Below are 19,540 nucleotides of genomic sequence, written 5' to 3'. Positions count from 1 at the left end.
GGACAGACAAAAACGGCACATTTCTAGGGTCACGCTTTCGACACAAAAAAAAAAAAGAGTCCCGTTCCCTTACATAGCACCATCAAAAGCTGCTGCTTTCCAGCTGTGATTACAGAATGTGAAAAAGAAAAACAAACACCAACTTACCCAACTTACAACATAACGGCATCAAAGCAAATTGTTTAAAAAGCATAATTAAAGCAGACCCATAAAATGATAAGCTTTATGGCTCCAGATCATGGGAAAGCAATTTTGCTGGAAAACCATTGGGGGGGGGGGGGAGGGGGGAGGAGTTTTCTGTAGGCATTTACTAAATGCTTTACCTTATTGTAATTGTAAATGATGGGCCATAAGCTCGGCTTCTGTTCTCACCCCCCTGTACATGAAAACAGAGAGTGAGAGAGCAAACAGAGCTCCAGGCATGTCTCATACCCCTCGCAGCGGCACAGGCACTCCCTGACCGTCCGGGCTTATCCTTGGCTTCCACACCCCAATGCTCTTTGAACCCCTCCCCGACTCAACCTGGGAGACTCTTCCACCATTGCCCTCTTCTGTGAAGAAACGGTTCTGGGTTGTTTTTTTTTTCTTTTACTCCCTCTCCGACCTCTTCTTCAAGGGTCTGAGAACTTTAAAGCTGCTGCTGAACTTATCAAACTCATTTTGGAGTTTGGTTTTTTTTCCCCCCCAAATAATATTAAAATGAAATTGTCATTTCAGGACCATAATGTGTGTGCAGAAAGCGGGAGGACAAGCTTGCGTCTACATAAACCCACTGCCTGAAAGGCTAGCACCTGACGTTCAGGACCTGAACAAGTATCCCTCTAGTGAAGAGATAAGGCATTTACAGGCCTCAAAGATAGAAAGAATGCACAACCAGCAAACCTTCGTCAGAGGAGAGAATGTTCTAGATACGAGCCTCCAAGGGGGGTCAGACAAAGCAGCAGCATTAGAAAATATTTCTTCCCAAAAAAAAAATTAATAAAAAGCATGCAGCAGCCTCCCAAGGGAACTGGCAGAGACAGACATGGAAATGGAATTTAAGAAGGGATAAGCACAGAGTTGCGAAGAAGCGAAGGGAAGGCCGCAGCTCGAGCAGGATCTAAGGCGCCGTAACAAAGTGCCATCCCCTTCTCTGCCATCACGTACGGCAGTGTTTCTATGAAAAAATGTCTTCACAGCTTGGTTTGCAAGACGGGATTCACATGGCCTGCTTTCCGCCCCCAATCTTCTGTTAAGGTGTTTTGGGGGCTGCAAAGTTTTAATTTCAGTAGCAGCTAAGACTTAAAGTTGGCTTATACAATCCAAATCCAGTATGCATTGCTTAATATTTTTCTGCAGAACTAATACAGCAAGTCCTACTAGCTAATGACTGAAAATATTCCACAAGCCTCAACGCAACTGGAAGCCACTAAACGTTTCTGTCCTTAGATGAGTAAATGTGTGCGTTTTACCCTCTTTCTCTTCCTCCTCCATCTTCACGCCCTCCCCCTTTCCTAGGCAACACTGCCAAGGAAGCTCTGCCAACTCATCAGCCCAAGGGGGGGGGGGGGGGGAGAGACAACCCCTCCCCCCACAAGCATCCTCACCACTGCACTTTTGATGGCAGGGGCTGCCATAACAGTGGCCGTTACCTTCCCTCCCTCCCCAGCCCTGACTGCACCCACATCCATGGCATAAACCAAGGAAAACATTTTGTACCCTTTTTTTTTTTTTTAATTATTGGTTTTCAAATTCATCTGTCCACCTTTCGCTCTTGCAGCAGGTAACTTAAAGCTTTCCTGGAAACTCTTCAGGGCCCGAAAATACCATTTCCAAATCTGGCTAGCCCCGCACAGAAGCACATCGAGGTCTCTCTGCACAGAAAGAGGCAACACAATATCCGTCAACCTCAAGAGTGGCTTTAATTCTGAAACGGAAAGGCAGATGATGAAAAGCTTGCAAGAAGCGTAGCCATCGCTCCGAGAAAGTAACAACATCACAAGATATTACTTCTTGTGGTTTTTACTGGAGAGAACAAAAACAGAGGAAAGAAATCTAATTAGACGTTCCACACAGTCCAGCTCATAAAAAGCAAAAAAAATTAACTGAAACACATCCAACAACACTATTTAAAAAGAATTTTGTTATGATGAAAATGCGCAGGGATGTGGTTTAGAGGGAAATACAAAGAATGAAGACCTCTTAAATGTCTCCTTGCAGAGCAACGTTACGACGTTTGAGGGAACATTCACCACCACCTCCCCGGCATATTTCTTCATACGAGCTCGCGGAACTCAGTACCGGGCCGCCACACGGCGCGTCATGGTCCAAAATTGTTACACACCCTCTCAACAGGACGCTTAAGGTCCCGAGGGACAGCTTTCAGAACTTTGCTGGAGATCTACGTGAATTTTCCGGAGGGTCACAGATTCACAGCGCATCGCTCGCTTTTACTTGACCGGCTAAATTCTGAATTCACTTGCCTTGCACACAAATAACTGCAATAGAATTTAATTCCCCCCCCCCCCCCCCCCATTTAAAATGTAAAACTAGAACATGGATACTATTGGGGCCAATCCGTAAAGTCCCCATTTTGTTCGCAGGTTGCGAGTGGTTTGTAATTTTGCCCAGGAGATTCCAACTGGGAAGGAATCCAAAAGGAGTAGGTTAAATCTTCCATCCCAAAAAAAAAATATATATATATATTGGGCATTAATGGAAGAATTTACTACATTTGAGTATAATATAATAGCTAATTCTGGATGGTGAGAAATGCATAGGAAATCTGACCACATCCCTATGGCTTTTAGATGGAATTCTGATTCCTGGTTTTAAACACCCTACATTTTTGATAAATGATCTCTTTTCATAGTTTACATGAAACTATTAATTTTTAGTTTATTGGGCTTTCTGATAGAAATTAAAAAACAAACAAACATTGCAGTTAATTTAGGCAATTAAACTCCAAGTTAATTAAGAACATAAGATATGCCATAGTGGGTCAGACCAAGGGGCCATAATGCCCAGCATCCTATTTCCAACTGTGGACAATCCAAGTCACAAGTATCTGGCAAATACCAAACATTAAACTGATCTCAAGCTACTATTGCTTATTAATTAATTGCAGTTTATGGATTTTTCCTCTAGGAACTTATCCAAACCTTTTTTAAACCCAGTTACTCTAACTGCCATAACCACATCCTCTGGCAATGAATTCCAGAGCTTAACTATGCTTTGAGTGAAAAAGAATTTCTTCGATTTGTTTTAAATGAGCTACTTGCTAACTTCATGGAGTTCACCCTAGTCCTTCTATTATCTGAGAGAGTAAATAACTTATTTACATTAACCTGTTCAAGTCCTTTCATGATTTTGTAGACCTCTATCATATCCCCTCTCAGTTGTCTTGTCTTCATGCTAAACAGCCCTAACCTCTTCAGCCTTTCCTCATGGAGCAGCCTTTCTATGCCCCTTATTTTGGTCGCCCTTCTCTGCCCTTTCTCCAGTACAACTATATCTTTTTTTGATTTGGAAGAAAAATCAATTTACTATGATAATATATTTTGTTTTAGAATTGCTAAGACACTGACAACATGTTAATATTTTATGGAATAAAAAAATACAGCAAAGACCATTTATTGAAGGAGACACTCATAGAAAGGGCATGTCAGGAGCATAGAACTAGAGAAGGAAAGAAACGCAGAACTGACATCTTGCTTCAGGGTAGGCATAGTGTAAAGGTTATAATGCTAAAATATAACTCCATTTATAACCCTAAGGCTCACCCCAAGCTGCGCATTTTCCAATGATTGGAGATTATCGGCTTGCCATCCAGAATCATACTAAAAAGGTCATTCAGAATATCAAGGCGCAGGACAATCATTTTAAAAAGGATAAGTTCTTGAACAAATATAGGAATTTCATTATTTTTCTTCCTGTTTAATCCAATTTTAGCTTGCGATCTACTGGCAAATATACAGATTAGGGATGGTGTTAATTGATCAAGATATTTTGACTATTTCTAGGGATGGCAATCACCATGCAGTCAAACGGAAATTTGCCAATTTTCAATATATTACATCGGACTGGACTGTCCTATCGAGCCAGGAAGGTTTGAACTGTTCTCTTGGCTAAGGACATCATTCATGCCACCCTCTACAGCAGCACTGCTCCAAGAATAAGTAGAGTTAACATCGGGTACCAGGTCAGTATGGAGAAGCTGAACTTGTCATGGTTTTACACATTTAGTGCATGCATGAAGCTGTCATTCCAATTTCTTAGGAACTGTAAGCCCGAGCATGCAGAGGGGTGGAAAGCCAAGACTGTCTTTGGCTTTCCTTACAGACAATGGAGCTATACAGTAAATCTAAACATAAGTGACTTTGAGAGACAATAAGTGACAGCTGGATGGTGCACAATATGCGACCTTTCAGCTGTCAGTATTCCGCTGTGGCGATTGCTCGCAGTGCCAATAGATGATACACTACCTCAGCAATCACAAACTTCATCTCAGTGTTACATTTCATTAGAGAAAACTCAGTTGATGCGAGCACAAGAAATATTCACACCAGAAGAGCTTGACCTTTAACCTGCGATTACGCATTCTCAGGTGTTCGGAGTATCATGTTTGTGACCTTTCGGCTCGTGTTCTACTTATTCTTCGTATTTCCCTAAGATAAACAACAAAAAGAACCAGTAGGATTACCTTAAATGAATAGAACCTAACAAATATTTTGGAAACTTCTACATTTAACCATTTCTCTGCCCAATCAATTCTTGATAAGGTTGATCACTAGGAATGAAACATTTTTCAGTGGGCTGATATGATATTGCATGTTTCAGTCCACATATATTTTAAGTACATTCAGATGGTTAGACTGTCATACATGTAGAATCACTACATACTATCCTGACCCAGTATCTCTTCCTTTATAAAGGAAAAATAAACAAATGTATGATGAAGGGGGGATGTATAGTATCTCAATACTGCCTTTAGATAATTCTCTCTTTGGTTCAATGAAACAGCCCACAAGGAACTCAGCTACTTCCAGGTCCAGTGTGATCTGGGCTGGATTTTCGATTAGGCACAATAGACATGTGCCTAGGGGTGCCTGCTCTGTACAGGGCTCTGGACATCTTCACAGGGATGGGGTCCAATAGGATAGCGTGCTGCCCCAGAGGGGATTCCATCTCCTGCCCCTGTGCCTAAGAGGCAAGTGAATAGAAGACTCAGCCCCAACTATGGCCATTAGAACGTTGCATTCCAAGATTTATAAGTACAGGTACCACTGGCACTTACATTTCAAATCTTGGACTGGATGAAAAAGCCATATCACATTCTGGAAAACAACGAGCTTCTTTGCTTAAAGTCCATATGACTCATGAAACAGTGTCGTTATTTTGAGACACATTTTACGTAATAAAAAGTTTACGGTTTTGCTTTGTCCAACGCTCACATCACAGGCGGGCAACGTGAAACCACAAGTGTTCCAGCTGCCGCAGAAACATTAACGGGACCCAGTAATGTGACCACAGACCCCAGAGCGTGGCCATCGAGGGGAGAAGGGCAGAACAAGATCCCAAAGATCAACTACTTGGATCGGGATCGGGGGGGGGGGGGGACAAATTGACCGTCTGCCCCCCCCCTCTGTGCAAACCTGCTCCCACTACCATGACATCAGGGCCCAAGAGGGAAAAAAATAAGGCAGCTGGAGAGTGGGTAGGGCTGGAAGAAGGGGGAGAACAAACGGTGGTGAGGGCTTGAAGCTGGAGGTCAGAAAGAAGCCTGGCTGAAAGTGCAATTCTGTAATTGCTCAAAATTGTAAGAGTATAAGAATTAAAAAAAACAAAACAGCTCAGCATGAGCTTCTGATTTTTCCATACCTGTGGTCATGGGTATCTCAATGTAAACACAAGGCACCAAGTAGGAAAAGCAAGATGAGTTGCTTTGTTTCCTTGTGTTTAAAAAAAAGTCAGTGAAAACAAATGTGACTTAATCCTGGACTTAAAAACTTAAATCTGTTACATGCTCGACATGCGAGCAGGGAGCGGGCCTCAGATCCACCACATGCTTTGATTTAATGCCTAGCGCCTACATCTGCAGTGTACGATTTCAAGAATCACAGGCACCCTGCATTACCCTGCCTCACAGGCACCCTGCATTACCCTGCCTCCGAGAGAGAAACCCCGGAGCGCCCAAGGTGTCAGGCACCAGGGGACACGGAGGCAAAACACCTCGAACTTCAGTGAAAGGCGTGTGTAAGAGCAGTGCGAGACTGAACAGGTAGCTGGTATAAAAGGGCGCCGTTACTGTGGTGGCGTACAAGAACACTGCATGTCATTATATAGCAAAAAGTAAAAACCATCACAGATGTCATTACATAGTACAACACACCATGAATCGGATTTAAACGTTGGGCAGCAAGAGAGATATATAAAGCCCTGACAGTTAGTTTGTTGGCACAATTTTGAAACACTGCTGCCTGTTGATAGAATGTTTTTATTTCCTACTTGGAAGCAATAAAAATCTCAGGAAAAAAAAATGGTGCAAATAATGCCACAGAGTTTTCCTGATGCTTAAATTTAGCCATCAAGGCTAAAATCTCACTGCGTTGCTTCACACCAGGCTTTGTTTGCAGAATTGTGCTTTCCTCTCACAGATGTCACATATAGCGAAAGCTTCAAAACTGCCCGCCCACCGATGCAGGTTTCTGCATTCTTTTCTGGCCCCAAAATCTGGCCCTTTGGGTATAGCCAGGGCAGAGGAGTGGGGTAGCAGACATCTGGAAGGGATGCAAATTCCCCTCTGCCGGATAGGAGTGGGTCCTCTCAGAGGTGGAGGAGAATATCTGTGATTAGAGGGTGTGGGGTAATTTCAAATCCCATTCCCATTTTGAACTTGTTTAAACTATTAAGATAATGTAAAAAAAACAAAAAAACAAACAAACCAAAAAAAAAAAACCTTTTTAAATGAATAAAATAATAAAAATGAATAAAATAATAATAAATGAATAAAATAAGTGTCGTGTAACCCTGGCAGGCCCAAATTTTCAAAGGCAAGCTCCATGGGACACTTCCCTTTCAAAGTTAGCTTGCATGGTCCACGGGTAGTGTCAAAATTGTCCCCTGCGTTTTTAGTCTAAAATGATCGAGAAGCTTTCCATCCAAACTCGAGAGGCACCTTGTGCGCCATTCACTTCCTTTCCCTTCCTGAACTGGGTGTAACCCAACCAGCCAGGTACATGGAGTCCGATATCAGCAGCTCCGCTGAGAAAGTAAAATGAGCGGCAGTGTTTATCTCTGCTGCTGCTGGTGGCTTCCGTTCCTGCCCAAAATAATGCTCCTAAGGAAGCAAACTGCCCTATACACCGGCAGGATGTCACAGATCATCCACACAAATGTACAAAGAGCAGGAGAAAAATGCCAGAGAAACATTTTTTCTTTTCTTTTTCTTTGTCCGGTGATTTCCTCAGGCTCCTTTTGGCTTCCAGTCATTTGGCCTTTACTGGGACTATGGTGCCAACAATAATGGGAGAGGGGGGGTGGGTTCTCCCATTTTGCACAGTCTCCTGTTTAAGGGCCACAAACCACATCTCGGTCCAGATCTGGTACATGTGCACCTTGGGCTGGCCAGTAGGTGTCACTGGTTCATGATGGCTGTGACTGCCACCTCCTTCCCTCTAACCTCTCCCTCCGAGGGGCCTGCGAATGCAGTAAACCCCAGCCCGGACCCCCCAAAAAAGGCAGAAATCCAAGCTTGGGAACAGAACCAGGAGCTCCCATATGGCAGTGCACAGTTCTTCATCTAGGGCTGCCCGAGAGAGACATTTTAGATGCTATCCAAGGCACATACAATTAGGGGAAAATAAATCTTTTTTGGAAGTCCTTCTGGCTAAACCACACAGATCTCCTCAGCAGCTCCAAGAGCGGGGTCATTTTCGGTACTGGCACTGTGAATGCCAAACAAACAAGAGCAGCTAAAAATTAACTTGGCAATCAGTGCATCTTCTGTCAGGCCAACCAAACATTTCTACAAAAGGAAACACTCAGATTCAAACGTACAATCCAAATAAGTTTTGTCCATCAAGCTTAGGGGGGCTCGAAGTCCAAGAGCGAGTAAGCCAAACGCTCACGCAGTCAGCCGAGCTATAAACTTCAATCTTGGCTATCCGAGCACTCATTTTTTTGGCCAGGAGTGCGATTCTGTTAATATAAAAAAGTTACCTCTTTGAATCTTTAAATTCCTAGCAGGGAGGAGGGCGACGGGGAGGGAAGGAGAAAGTGCAGAGTCTGGCCCCAGTGCTGAAGAACGAGCTCTGCCCACGTCTGAACACAGAGCCCTTTGTGTTCAAGTGATTTGGCTTCAGAAGGGATGAGACGGCGAAGGCTGAACTAAGGTCCGACGAGCTGAAGTTCAGCCTTCAACTGGACTTTGCAAAATGGACAGAGGTATTTTTTATTTCCAAGAAGGTGAGGAATCTGCCCCAAACCACTCTACTCCTTCTGCAGGGTTTGTAAGGTTCTCCCTCTCCTTTTTTTTTTTGCTTAACCTAAGCATTCAGCTTTAAATTGTAATTTAAAGAATTTAATGCATCAATTTTTCTTCCTCCAGTTTCTCTCCCCCTTTACCCAGTAGGGATGTTTTTAAATGGCAGGGAAATCACGATATTAGTTGTTTTGTATCGTTTTCCATCCAAAAGGACACGAAAACAAACCAAAAAAGAAAGCAAAAGCACAGTTAAAGAAATGAAAACCAAAGCTAAAGTTTTCCCCTTGCAAAACCTCATCACCCAGCACTAAAGAGCAGGGAACAACACTGGTGGGGGATGTAATGTGTTAAGGCACAGGGCAAACATTCTGGACCAAGGAGACGAGATCAGCCAAGTCAGGCTTTGGTACATTCCCAGATAAAATCGTGCAAGCGGGTTAGGGGGTCGGCGTGGCACGTGGCACGTGGAGGAGCAGCCTACGAGGTAAAGCAGCAGGTGGAGAGAACCAGGGTCCAAGTCCCACTGATGCCCCTTGTGACCTCGGGCAAGTCACTTTCCCCTCCATTGCCCCAGGTACAGACTTAGATTGTGAGACCTCTGGGTGTAACTCGCCTTGAGCTGCCAATGAAAAACCGTCAGCTAAACAAGCAAAGAAAGAAAAGAAAGTGTCCTACCATGGGCTGCAAGCTGACCTGGCTATCTTGTATGACAGAGCCGCAAGACACCCTTAATGTAGGCAGGGGCAAGCAGGCAGCCTAGATGCATCCAAATGGTTATTACTCATTGACATCTACTATGTTTATATGATCTTATCCTCAAATACTGCCCACATGATAAGCATCTCGTGACCTTGTCTTCTTTCTATGCACAGACACAATTATTCACATACTATTACTATTAGTCATTTTTGTAGTGCTACCAGATGTATGCAGCGCTGTACAGAAACTCACAAGAGACAACCCCTGCTCTCTGGAGCTCGGCGAGACACACAGACAAACAACAAAAGAGTCTCTCGGCTAAAAATCAGGAAGAAGCAAAAAACCAGGTGGAATGAAGTGAGGAGGGACTATTTTATCCAACAAATCGGACCCCTGCCTTCTAAAACCTCCCAGTAAGAACATCAGAAACCAGGGTGGGTGGGACTAACCGTGCCTGCTTCCTTCATTGGTAGACAGAGCACAGCAAGAACATCTGCACGGGAATTTAGTTTAAACGTACGTTATCCTCCTTAGTGGTACAAATTGTCGCGATACTGATAAATATTTTATTTTTATTTTATTTATTTTATTTAAGATTTTATATACCGACGTTCATCAGGGATATCACATCGGTTTACAGTGTAACTGAAATTGGCGCCTGGGAAGGCGTTTTACATCGAACAGATATAACGAACAGATATTCCATTAGATATCATATAGCGCTGCTTGAGGGCAGGCCAGAGAGACCCCCAGAGCTTGAACCCTTGTAATTAACCTACACTTATTTCTTAATTAGTAATCCGGATGAGGCCAAGACAAAACTAAAAAGTTGCATGCGTTTTACTCTCCAAAGCTATTCTGAAGCACTGGTGTAAGACAGCTAAGTAAGCAACCGACCATGGGATTGGCCAGTCCCATCCATGCTTTTCTACCTGGATATTTTTGTTTCTGTTTGCGGCAAGAAATCAACTTGGCGATGGTATTGCCTTGCCTTGTTTATTTAACAGATACATCCAAAAGGAGAAGGATCTGCTGGGGTTTGTGGTTTGGTGTCACCCAAAATATGAGAGGAGTCATTCATCAAATGACATGAGAAGGGAAGAAAAGCAATGGCCTTTGAACATGCCTCATCCTCTCAACATATTCTAAACAAAGAAGCATTCCACTTCTGCTCGGGATAGGCTGTCCAATGACAAGCCAAGAACAGGGTCAGAGTGGTTGACCTCCAAGTTTCCAGATGAAGGAAGCTTTGCTTTACCACTGGGTATAACAGAGGGCTTCTCTGAATAAATGCAGAATGGGTTATAAAGTTTAAAGGCAGCTTTATGACCCATCCAAGACACAGGAGGATACTGGACTTAACTAGTCATACAAAAATGTGGCCTTCGTGGCCACACAGGCCCCCTTCAAGTTCCTAAATATATACCACCGCATGCAACGGCACTAAAACAACATCATCATAGCTCATCTCTCAAAATTCTCCTTTTTTCAAGAGAAATAAATGTACATAAACCCCCCACACATACAGTACTGCCTGCATCTCAAGAAAAGCATAAACAGTAAATATTTTGGCACCACCTCTCATATTTTGGGGTTTTAACCTGTATGCAATTTTCCTTCAAGTCTTTGCCCTTTTATTTATTTCTTTTTTTACTATAATCCAACCTGCACAGACATTCTCAGACTGATTTTCTGCACACACATACTTAATCTTTAATTTTCTTGTTTTTAAAATGCCAAAGAGATTGAAAAGAAAATTTTAAACACAAGTATGGGGTGTATACTACACCTACCATGAAAGAAGCCATCTCCCTTAAGAAAAATGACCTATTGTGCTCTAAAAGGTGAATTGTAGAAACCCGACGCACAGCTGAAATCAGGGGATGCGCGAATACGGAGGCCCAGCGTGCGCCAAGCAGATTTTAAATGCCGCCCGGATACGTGCATACTTGCCACTGCACACATAAATGAAAAGTTCAAAGAAAGGGGTGGGGGGTGGGCGTGGTCTGGATTTTAACTCGAAGCTTGCGCATAAATACTTGCATGCACAGGCGTGCGCTGGTGTCCTCTATAGCGTAACTTTACTTCTGCTATGGTTAAAACGACGAACACCACAGCCAAGCTCCGCTCCAGGATGAGTTTAGTACTTCCTTACCCAAAAATGACAGATGGGCTGCTCGTTACAGTCTGACCACGTGCAACATTGTAACCCAACAGCGATGGATTCTTAGAAAGGAAGGAAGGCGGACAAACACGAGGCGACAGCATTTTCCAGAGTTAATTTTCTTTCATGCTTTTCCAATTTCAAAACCATTAAATGGGTTTCGATGAGACTATAATGCACGTCAGATTCCTCTGCAATGAAGTTAAATGAAGACTGCACTCTTCTCTGATCACATTGCTGCCTTTTCCCAGTTATTCATCAAGTTACACCTCCTGAGCTGTCTCCATTTCCGTAGGGTCAGAACGGCAAGAATCTTATGACCAAGGCGGATAATTAATGACAGCTTTGACCACCAAGTTTAAGAGAAATTTCTGCCACGGATTATAAGCATGCTATGCAGCCCAAGAGCAGCATCTGGGTCAAGATCTCGATGACTAGAACTCTACACTATTACTTCATTTTTGGAAAAGCCAAGCGATTTTTCACTTTTATAATTGCCCTCTTGTGACAATTTACACCAGCGAAACTACAAATGATTTTGTTTTCAAATCTTAAACTGAATTGGAGGAGGATATGAAAAAGAAGCTCAGGTCGCATAGATGTTCCCCATTCCAAGGTGATCATTTTCACATGCAAATAAGCTCCGGTTACTATGACTGAAATTCTATTTTAGCATTGGCCATGAGAAATATTTGCTTTGGAAACCTAAAGTCTCTTTAAATATGAAGAGGGTTGGTTGATTTAAAGTTATTTTCCTCCAATCTGGACCTTAAGCTGGCCAATTATTTGCTTGTTTGAGTTTGGTTCCATCAACAGGGTACTTCCCGATCACTCTTCAGAAAGCTTCGGCACAAGGTTTATCATGAATTCTAAATTAAAGGAAAGAACATATTGACTACAAGTACCTTCTTGTGCCATGGCCCCGTGCCTCAAGCCTTAGAAGTAAAATTTAAGACCCGCGCACACACATGGACGCACCAGTTTTATAACCTGCGCGCATTATAAAATCGGCTATCTGCATGTACATGCACACACAATTTTATATTGACGCTTGCATGTGCGCCCGAATGCCATCTCGAGCCCATAAATGGGGGGAATTTTAGTAGGGTACGCACGATGACACAATTGGCTTTTTTCCACAGTTCGCTTCCATTTCTCCCCAATAAAGGAGAGGAATTCCTAACCCCCCCTAGCTAACTTGCTTCCCTTTCACCCTATTACCCCCGATCCTTTAAACTCGCTAACTAGCATATTTTGTTTTTTTACATGACTTACCTGGTTAGGCCCGAAAAGATTACAAAAGGTGGTACACTCAGGCCAAGAGAGGGAGAGAAAATAGTGGTGGCGCCTGCTGGCAACCAAACAGCTCTGGGGGTGGGAATTTTATAAGGAAAATAAATGGGAAAAAATGGAAACTTTTGGGGCCATGGAAGATGACAATTCCGTCTTAAAAAGGAGCTGTTGGCAATTAAATATCCATGGGAATAATGGACAGTTTGATTTCAGCTCAACTCTAGTGTTGTTGTACACTTTACATTTCTCATGAAGCACTCTGGATTTCATGAGTAATGCAAAAGGACTGGAATGGCAGTACGACATGAAATCTTTTACTATGTCCAACAAGTTCTAAAAGGGACAAAGCACAGGATTCCAGCTGTCGTTCAGGGGAAAAAAAAAAAAAAAGAGGCCTTTTTCAGGAAGTCAGGCACGTGAACTCAACTGCCACAATTACAATTCTGAGTTTGTTTCAGTTATCAGATCTAAGAATCTTACCCCGACAAGAGAACCCAGAATTGTATCAACCCAACCGATGATTTGTCCACAGATCAGGCAGGATTGCTGTCAATTAGAAAACAAGTACAGAGAGCCCTACTAAGACTCTACTAAGAAAACCAAACCAAAGCATCCCAACTGGGTCACTGTGTTAGTAGTTTCTTACTGATATAAAAGAGGGAAATCACGTTGATTTTTAAATTTGCCTTTCTAGGATGTACGATGGTGCATCCTAGAAAGCGTAGTCTTGTAAGAAGACTATGCTTGGGCCTTATGGCTTACGGATTGGGCTAGAAAGAATTTTTCCTTTCCCACTTTTAAGGAATATTGTTTCCTTACTCTTTTGCATTTTGAAGACAGGCTTTAATTTTTACCAGCTAAATTCCCCATGGCACCCATCCGGTGTTAACCACTACAACATCATCAGGATATTTTGAAGAGGAGGCTGAACAAGCCTATTTATGACATCTGCCTGACGGTATAAGAAATGGGACTTTGAATTATGCCATCTAGATTAATTCAGTTTGGGAGGAAGCTCCAAACTTGCCCCTGAAATTGGGATGGGAAGCAGAAACGAAAGACCAAATTAAACCCTCAGTAAAGAGTCAAAGGTTTATTGGTAAGATGAGAATGTAATGGATAATAAGGATTTGTAAATGGTTATTCATTTCACCTTACAATCAGTTATCAGTAAAGTCATTGTCCAATGTTATTACGGTACAGCTTAAGGACTGTCAGATCAATGCTCCAGATCTTAGAGAGAAGTCCCTCTCTTTCCATCAGGAATTCTGGAGAGTAGTGGGCTTTTTACGAAAGTTTTAAGAAGTTCAGACATCTTAAGCCCTAGATTTGGAGGTGTGCTCATGGACACCCAAGGGTAACACAATGCTTTGATCACGCCTTGATGGACAAGAGGGAAACGCTGAAGTCATAAATAACGAAGGAACTCAAATGAGCATAGATTTGTATTTTATGAATTGCCCAATGACCTGGAAGTGGTTATGCTGCTGGGCTCATTGTATGTGATCTTATTTGTGACATCATAGTCAGATTAGACTAATTAGATTCAAATAAGATGATGTAATCTACAACGATGCTCCACAATTCTTTAGGGCTACTTTTGACCTCCCCAGCTACAGAAAGTCATGATTGTGCCTCAAACAAATTCAATGAGGAGAGATTTAGTTTGATTTCAGATTACTCACTCCCTTTCTGTAAGCAAGAGGCCTAATAACGTACATAGGGACCTTCGTTTGCAGGCTTTATTTTATTTTGCCTGGGATTTTTAATGTTAGAGCAAAAATGACATTTCCTCTGATTTTTCACCCGTGTCTTATATCAAAGTCATTGTTTCACTGATTATTTTTTTGTAACATTGAAACTCCCAGGCAAAATAAAATAAAAGTTGAAAACGAAGGTCCCTAACTATACAATAAATCATGAAATATAACAAAAATATAGCATATAAAACCCCATTACAATCTGACCCTCCCCACACTCTCACTGGAGAGCTGGAGCAGGATGTGCAAGAAAGCTAAAGTAATATCAAACCTACACTCCCTCCCGAAAGCCACATATCAATAACATAGATATAAGAAATACAAATCTTAGGACAATCTTCCCTCCCCCCCCAATGATTAATGAAAGAGACCACAAGCAGAGTGACATAAAAAAAAAAAACCTCTCCAAAGCAGCCCCTCTTAATCACGGTCTCTGGCGCGCCCAGAGGGGAGACCCCCTTCAGATTACCCCTTAGCAGCGACCAGCCAGAGGTCTCCCACATCGGGCAGGGGGTCTCTCGCTTTGGGACTCCCTAGTATTATCTGTCTTCTTTTATCTGTCTTCTGCCTTTCAAGCGCTTCAGAGTGGATCACATTCGGGCTCTGCAGGTTATTTCCCTGTTCCCAGAGGGGCTCACAAGAGTGGGAAACTCCCAGCCAGTGGTCCGAAATCACCCTAAAACGCTGAAACCAGGACCAGAATGTTTAGATTGGATTTGGGTTGTTGAAAACAACCAGCAAGCATTCTTGTCCTGGCCTTGAATGGGTCTGGAGATCAAAACTGCCACATTTCTCTTTGCAGCGTTGCTGCTTTCATTTCTCCCCCCACCCCCCCAAAATAATCAAGCTGTCGTGTTTGCTCACTCCCAAAACCACAACTATGGCAATTGCTTCACCTCGGCAGACGGGCCACAGCTGTTGACTTGCAGTAACTGAACCACTGCATTCCTTACGCGGGAACATTACATGACTCCACTTTAGGGGGAAAAAAAAAAATTATAAAACTTATATTGTATGCAAGATAATAGCATGTTGTGTTACAAAAGAAATATTCCAGATGGCTTCTGATGAAAGTCAATTGCTCCCTTGAAAAGCTTCTCTAACGTGGTTCGAGAACACAGAATTGCCTAATAGTAGCCAGCAGAACCCCATTAATGGTTGACCTTACATCACACCTTCCCCTTCAGACATAAGTCCAGTGTGCATTACAAATATCATGCCTAAAAAAAAAAACAATGAAAGCACATCTGGAGGCAGGAAAGTCTGCTACAGGTTTTGGCCTTTATGATGGTTTCCAAAGTTGAGATGAAATAGTGTTACCCCTTACCCAGCTACAGGTGAGCAGACAATCATTAGGAAGATGACGTGACCCGTGCAAAGTTACACGGGGAGTTTGTGTTACTGCCGGGGGATTACACCTGAGACACAGGGAGGTGCTCACAGTGAATCGCCCAAGACCACAGGCAGCCATCGATGGGAAGGGCGGTTTCTGAAGACATCAATCAAGACGCTCAGTTGCAGGCCCTTATCACCTACTTACGCCTCCTGTTATATAAAAAGGTGATACAGTTCCTATACAGCGGAAAGCCTCTATGGAGAGAGCAGAACCTTAGCTCTTCTGCAGAGGATAAACTCTACACTAATTTTACTGGGGTTTCATGCACTTTCTCTGGAACATATTATACAGCGAGGAATGTTCTGGAATCTGGATTGGCTAAACATTTCAGCATTATGCGTTGTATGCATGTATACCCATTGGGAAGCATCTCTCTTTTGGACATGAAGATTCACAAACATTTTGGCCCTGGAAGTAAACAAACAGCTCCGTATTTCTGGGTTCTCAGGAAGTAGCGTGCCTGATGGTAAGGCAGTGTCTCTCCCTCCCCATTTTACAAAATAAAAAAAAATAAAAAATAAAAAAGCAATAGAAATATCAGGGAGCACCAAATATAGCGCTGGTAAAGCAAAGTAGTGGACAAGCCTGCAAGAGAAGCCAAGGCGCAATAAATCAGACATACATGTTCCAGTCTCGAAATTCTTCTTGCAGTTATGGCCATGAATTCATCTGCTCTGCCATAACCTGTCTTAGCAACAGGATTATTTACTTGACTGGCATTTAAATAAATTCTCATTAGGAATTTTTTTATATCGTGAGAACAAATCAGCGAGGAATTTTAATGCGAAAAAATGTGTTTACAGGGAAAGCCAGATTGAGATAAACGCCTTGTTTTCAACTGGGGTCCCAACACGCAAGAGAGAGAAAGAGACTTTCCCCCCAAAGTCACACACAGTCTGTGGCAGGAGGTGGTCTCAAAACGTGTGTCCCAAAACTTCTCCCAACATTACCTATTCATTTTCAACAGAAGCACATCCATCCCTGTTGGAGACCCGGTGTAGGCACATCTCTCTCAAGCACATACACATCATGGCTGCCCAGGATACCAGACTGTTTAGGTGAGCCTCCAGAGCTGCACTGGGAAACACTGCTCTAACCCCCTGCTGGGTTCCTGGAGGGCCGAAGAGCGTTAGTTCTGAAGAGGGCCGAGTATTCAGTAGAGGGGCGAGGAATACACCGCTTAGTCAACTGATATAAAGACTTTTAAAAGAGGTATTCTAGAATGTATATTTTATATATGCTTTCTTTCCCCCCCAACATTTTCTTTAGATTATCATGACCAGCAAATCTGGAGAGTACCAGAAGGGGTCTGCGACACCAGAACAGTGGGTGCTTTGGATCCGCCCATTATCGCACCTGCCTCCCACATCACCCTCCTCTCAGCCGTGATGGGTCTTGGGAGATTTAAGAGCAGGCGCAGGAGGCAGATCGGATACCGGGGGGGGTGCCTAAGTGCCCAGAGAACTGGAGCCTGCCCCTCTTACCTTCACACGTCTTCCCGCCCTCCGTCAGGCTCAGCCCATCGGGACACTTGCAATAGAAGCCACCAATGGTGTTGCAGCAGTGCGCCTCGCAGCCGCCGTTGCCATCCTCACATTCGTTGACATCTGAAACAAACAGGAGTCGCAGGTTTTATTGACGATCTGCAAAGAGGGGTTCATGGGATCTTTCCTTCTGCAGAAGCTCGTCAGCGGCCTTCAGTTTTAAAACCAGGATGCCCCGTATTACCTGACAGCACTTGGAATTTCAAGCAGTTTCCACTTCTAATTTTGCCCTACTGTAGCAAGGAACTTATAGTCTGGCTTTTCTAAGCAAAAGTTAAACTATGGATCCATTGGTGCAGTGGGATTAAAAAAAAAAAAAAGATACAAGGATCTGCTCAGCTTTTCCTCATCACACAGAGCATCCCGGCAATAGCAGCAACACTATACATCCACAGTGGTAACTCTTGCACAACCAAAAGAGATAAAGCCATGTGCGACAGCCGCTTTAGAAAGAATTGCGCGAACCAGCAGAGTCTGAAAGTCGCCCGTGAGTAACTTGCACCCCTCGTGGGACTCGTGTGCTGGCCATCGGGTATAATTACAACACAGGTGCCAAAACCCATCAAAGGGAGAAGTGCATCGCTTAGGAATAACTCCGGCCAGGACTCCTGGAAACACATGAAAAGCAGGAATAATTTAATATCAATAAACCTCAATCTGTTTGTCTTAAAGCCCTAAACCTTGGTATTTAATCCGAGGGGGTTTTAAAGCTGAATGGCTAGCATAAATAATTCTGTTTACCCAGCTCCCAGCATTTTGATATTTGAGCATTTAATGTCATTTCTGAGCGATGGGAGAAAGTGCTGAGAGAGAAAGTAATTAATTTTTTTTTTGTTTTGTTTTTAATGTATAACTTGGCCCCAGATCTATGCCTGATGCCCAGAGATATTTCCACAATCCTAAAACTAACCTGAAAATAAACAAAAGAAAACACTCGGGGGCCGATGCAATCATAAGGCAGACGCTCAAAACGGGTGCTTGAATTGAGCGCCCCTGTGCGCCCGATGCCGTATTTAAATGAGGGAAATAGGGGCAGCGTAAAAAAAAGGGTGCGCTAAGGTAGAACTAAGCGCGTCTGGCGCTCAAAGGAGTTTATTGCATCGGGCGCCCAACACGAGCGTCCGTCTCGGTCGCACTTCTTTTGGTTATTTTGCCCAGGTGCTGATTTCAGTGCTGAAGTTTATTACATCAGGCGCTCACTGCGACGGGTGCCTAAATTGTGCACTCATAAGAAAAGTGCCCTTCTTTTTGATCAAATCAATGTACATCTATTTTTCTCCACCACAAGCGGTCAATTCAAGAGAGTCAGGGTGAGGCCAAGGAGGAGAATATATTTCTTGCAACACACAGGACCATATTTCTTAATGTTTCTCATGAGCCCTTGACTGTGAGTTAACTTTACCCATCCTCCAGAGCTGGAGTTAAAATTCCCCGTGTTAAAAAAAATGTGCGTTTACACGCATTGGGGGGTGTACGTTTTGGGCACGCTGATCCCCTTACTGCATTGGATGCCATTCTTGCGTGCTAAAAACACGCACTCAACGTGAGTAAACCCATGAGCTAGGCCGGATGCACCTTATTGCATCGACCCCCTTGGAGTGGCAGAGGCCAAGCCCTTTGGCCATTTCCAGGTACGTTGTCTTCCGCTCGTGCGGCAGATCCCTGTTAAAAAGAAGCTTCCACCCGCCCACAGCACAAGAACTGCAGCTCGGGCGATGGATCTGCTCCCTTCCCAAGAAGCTGGGCAAAGGGCCGTTGGGTGTTTTCCCCTTTCCGTCACAACTGAAGCGACTCCGTCTTTCACTGTGAGCTTAAATTCGCCACATCTGAACAGGTGAGACGTGTTTTGGGGTATTGGAAAAACAAAACAAAGCCAAGTGTGTAAGGAAGCCCACAGCAAAAGCTGAAAGGTATGAGAAATCTGTTAGTTTTGTTTTGGGCAGATGGAGGTGGGGAGAGGAGTTTACAGGTTAGAGAGATGAAGAAGGGGTGGTTTATGAGGTTGCTCATGCATATGAAACTTTACAGGGGGTAACTCTAAATAAATAACTCATTACACTGCTTTCAGGTTCCCCTCTCCCCCATTTTTCTCCCAGTGCTTGGACAAGTCCTACAATACCGAGTACTTGCTGCTCTTACAGCTGAAAGATCAGAATATAGATCCCTTTAGCCTCCTGTCCAATAGCGCTCGCGTGCTCGACAACAAAAATCATCCACATA

General features: G+C 43.4%; 1 protein-coding gene and 1 long non-coding RNA gene across 5 annotated transcripts in view; one reads left to right on the top strand and one right to left on the bottom strand.

Moving 5' to 3' along the window:
• MEGF6 (multiple EGF like domains 6) overlaps positions 1–19,540 on the bottom strand; it is a 262,583-nt gene that overhangs the window by 100,059 nt on the left and 142,984 nt on the right. For all 3 annotated transcript variants that reach the window (XM_029578136.1, XM_029578134.1, XM_029578135.1), the window contains exon 5: positions 17,261–17,383. In XM_029578136.1, coding sequence (XP_029433996.1) covers positions 17,261–17,383 — 123 coding nt within the window. The remainder of the gene's footprint in view (positions 1–17,260; positions 17,384–19,540) is intronic.
• Positions 8,276–19,540, top strand: part of LOC115076562 — a 41,873-nt gene continuing 30,608 nt past the window's right edge. The window contains exon 1 of one of the 2 annotated variants that reach the window (XR_003852796.1): positions 8,276–8,445. This is a non-coding gene — a long non-coding RNA (uncharacterized LOC115076562). The remainder of the gene's footprint in view (positions 8,446–19,540) is intronic. The other variant, XR_003852797.1, reaches the window with a different exon arrangement.

The sequence above is a fragment of the Rhinatrema bivittatum genome, chromosome 15 (genome assembly GCF_901001135.1).
Source record: "Rhinatrema bivittatum chromosome 15, aRhiBiv1.1, whole genome shotgun sequence".
Classification (NCBI taxonomy): Eukaryota; Metazoa; Chordata; class Amphibia; order Gymnophiona; family Rhinatrematidae; genus Rhinatrema; species Rhinatrema bivittatum.
Note: the sequence above shows the minus strand (reverse complement) of the source record. Positions and strands in the feature narration are given on the sequence as shown.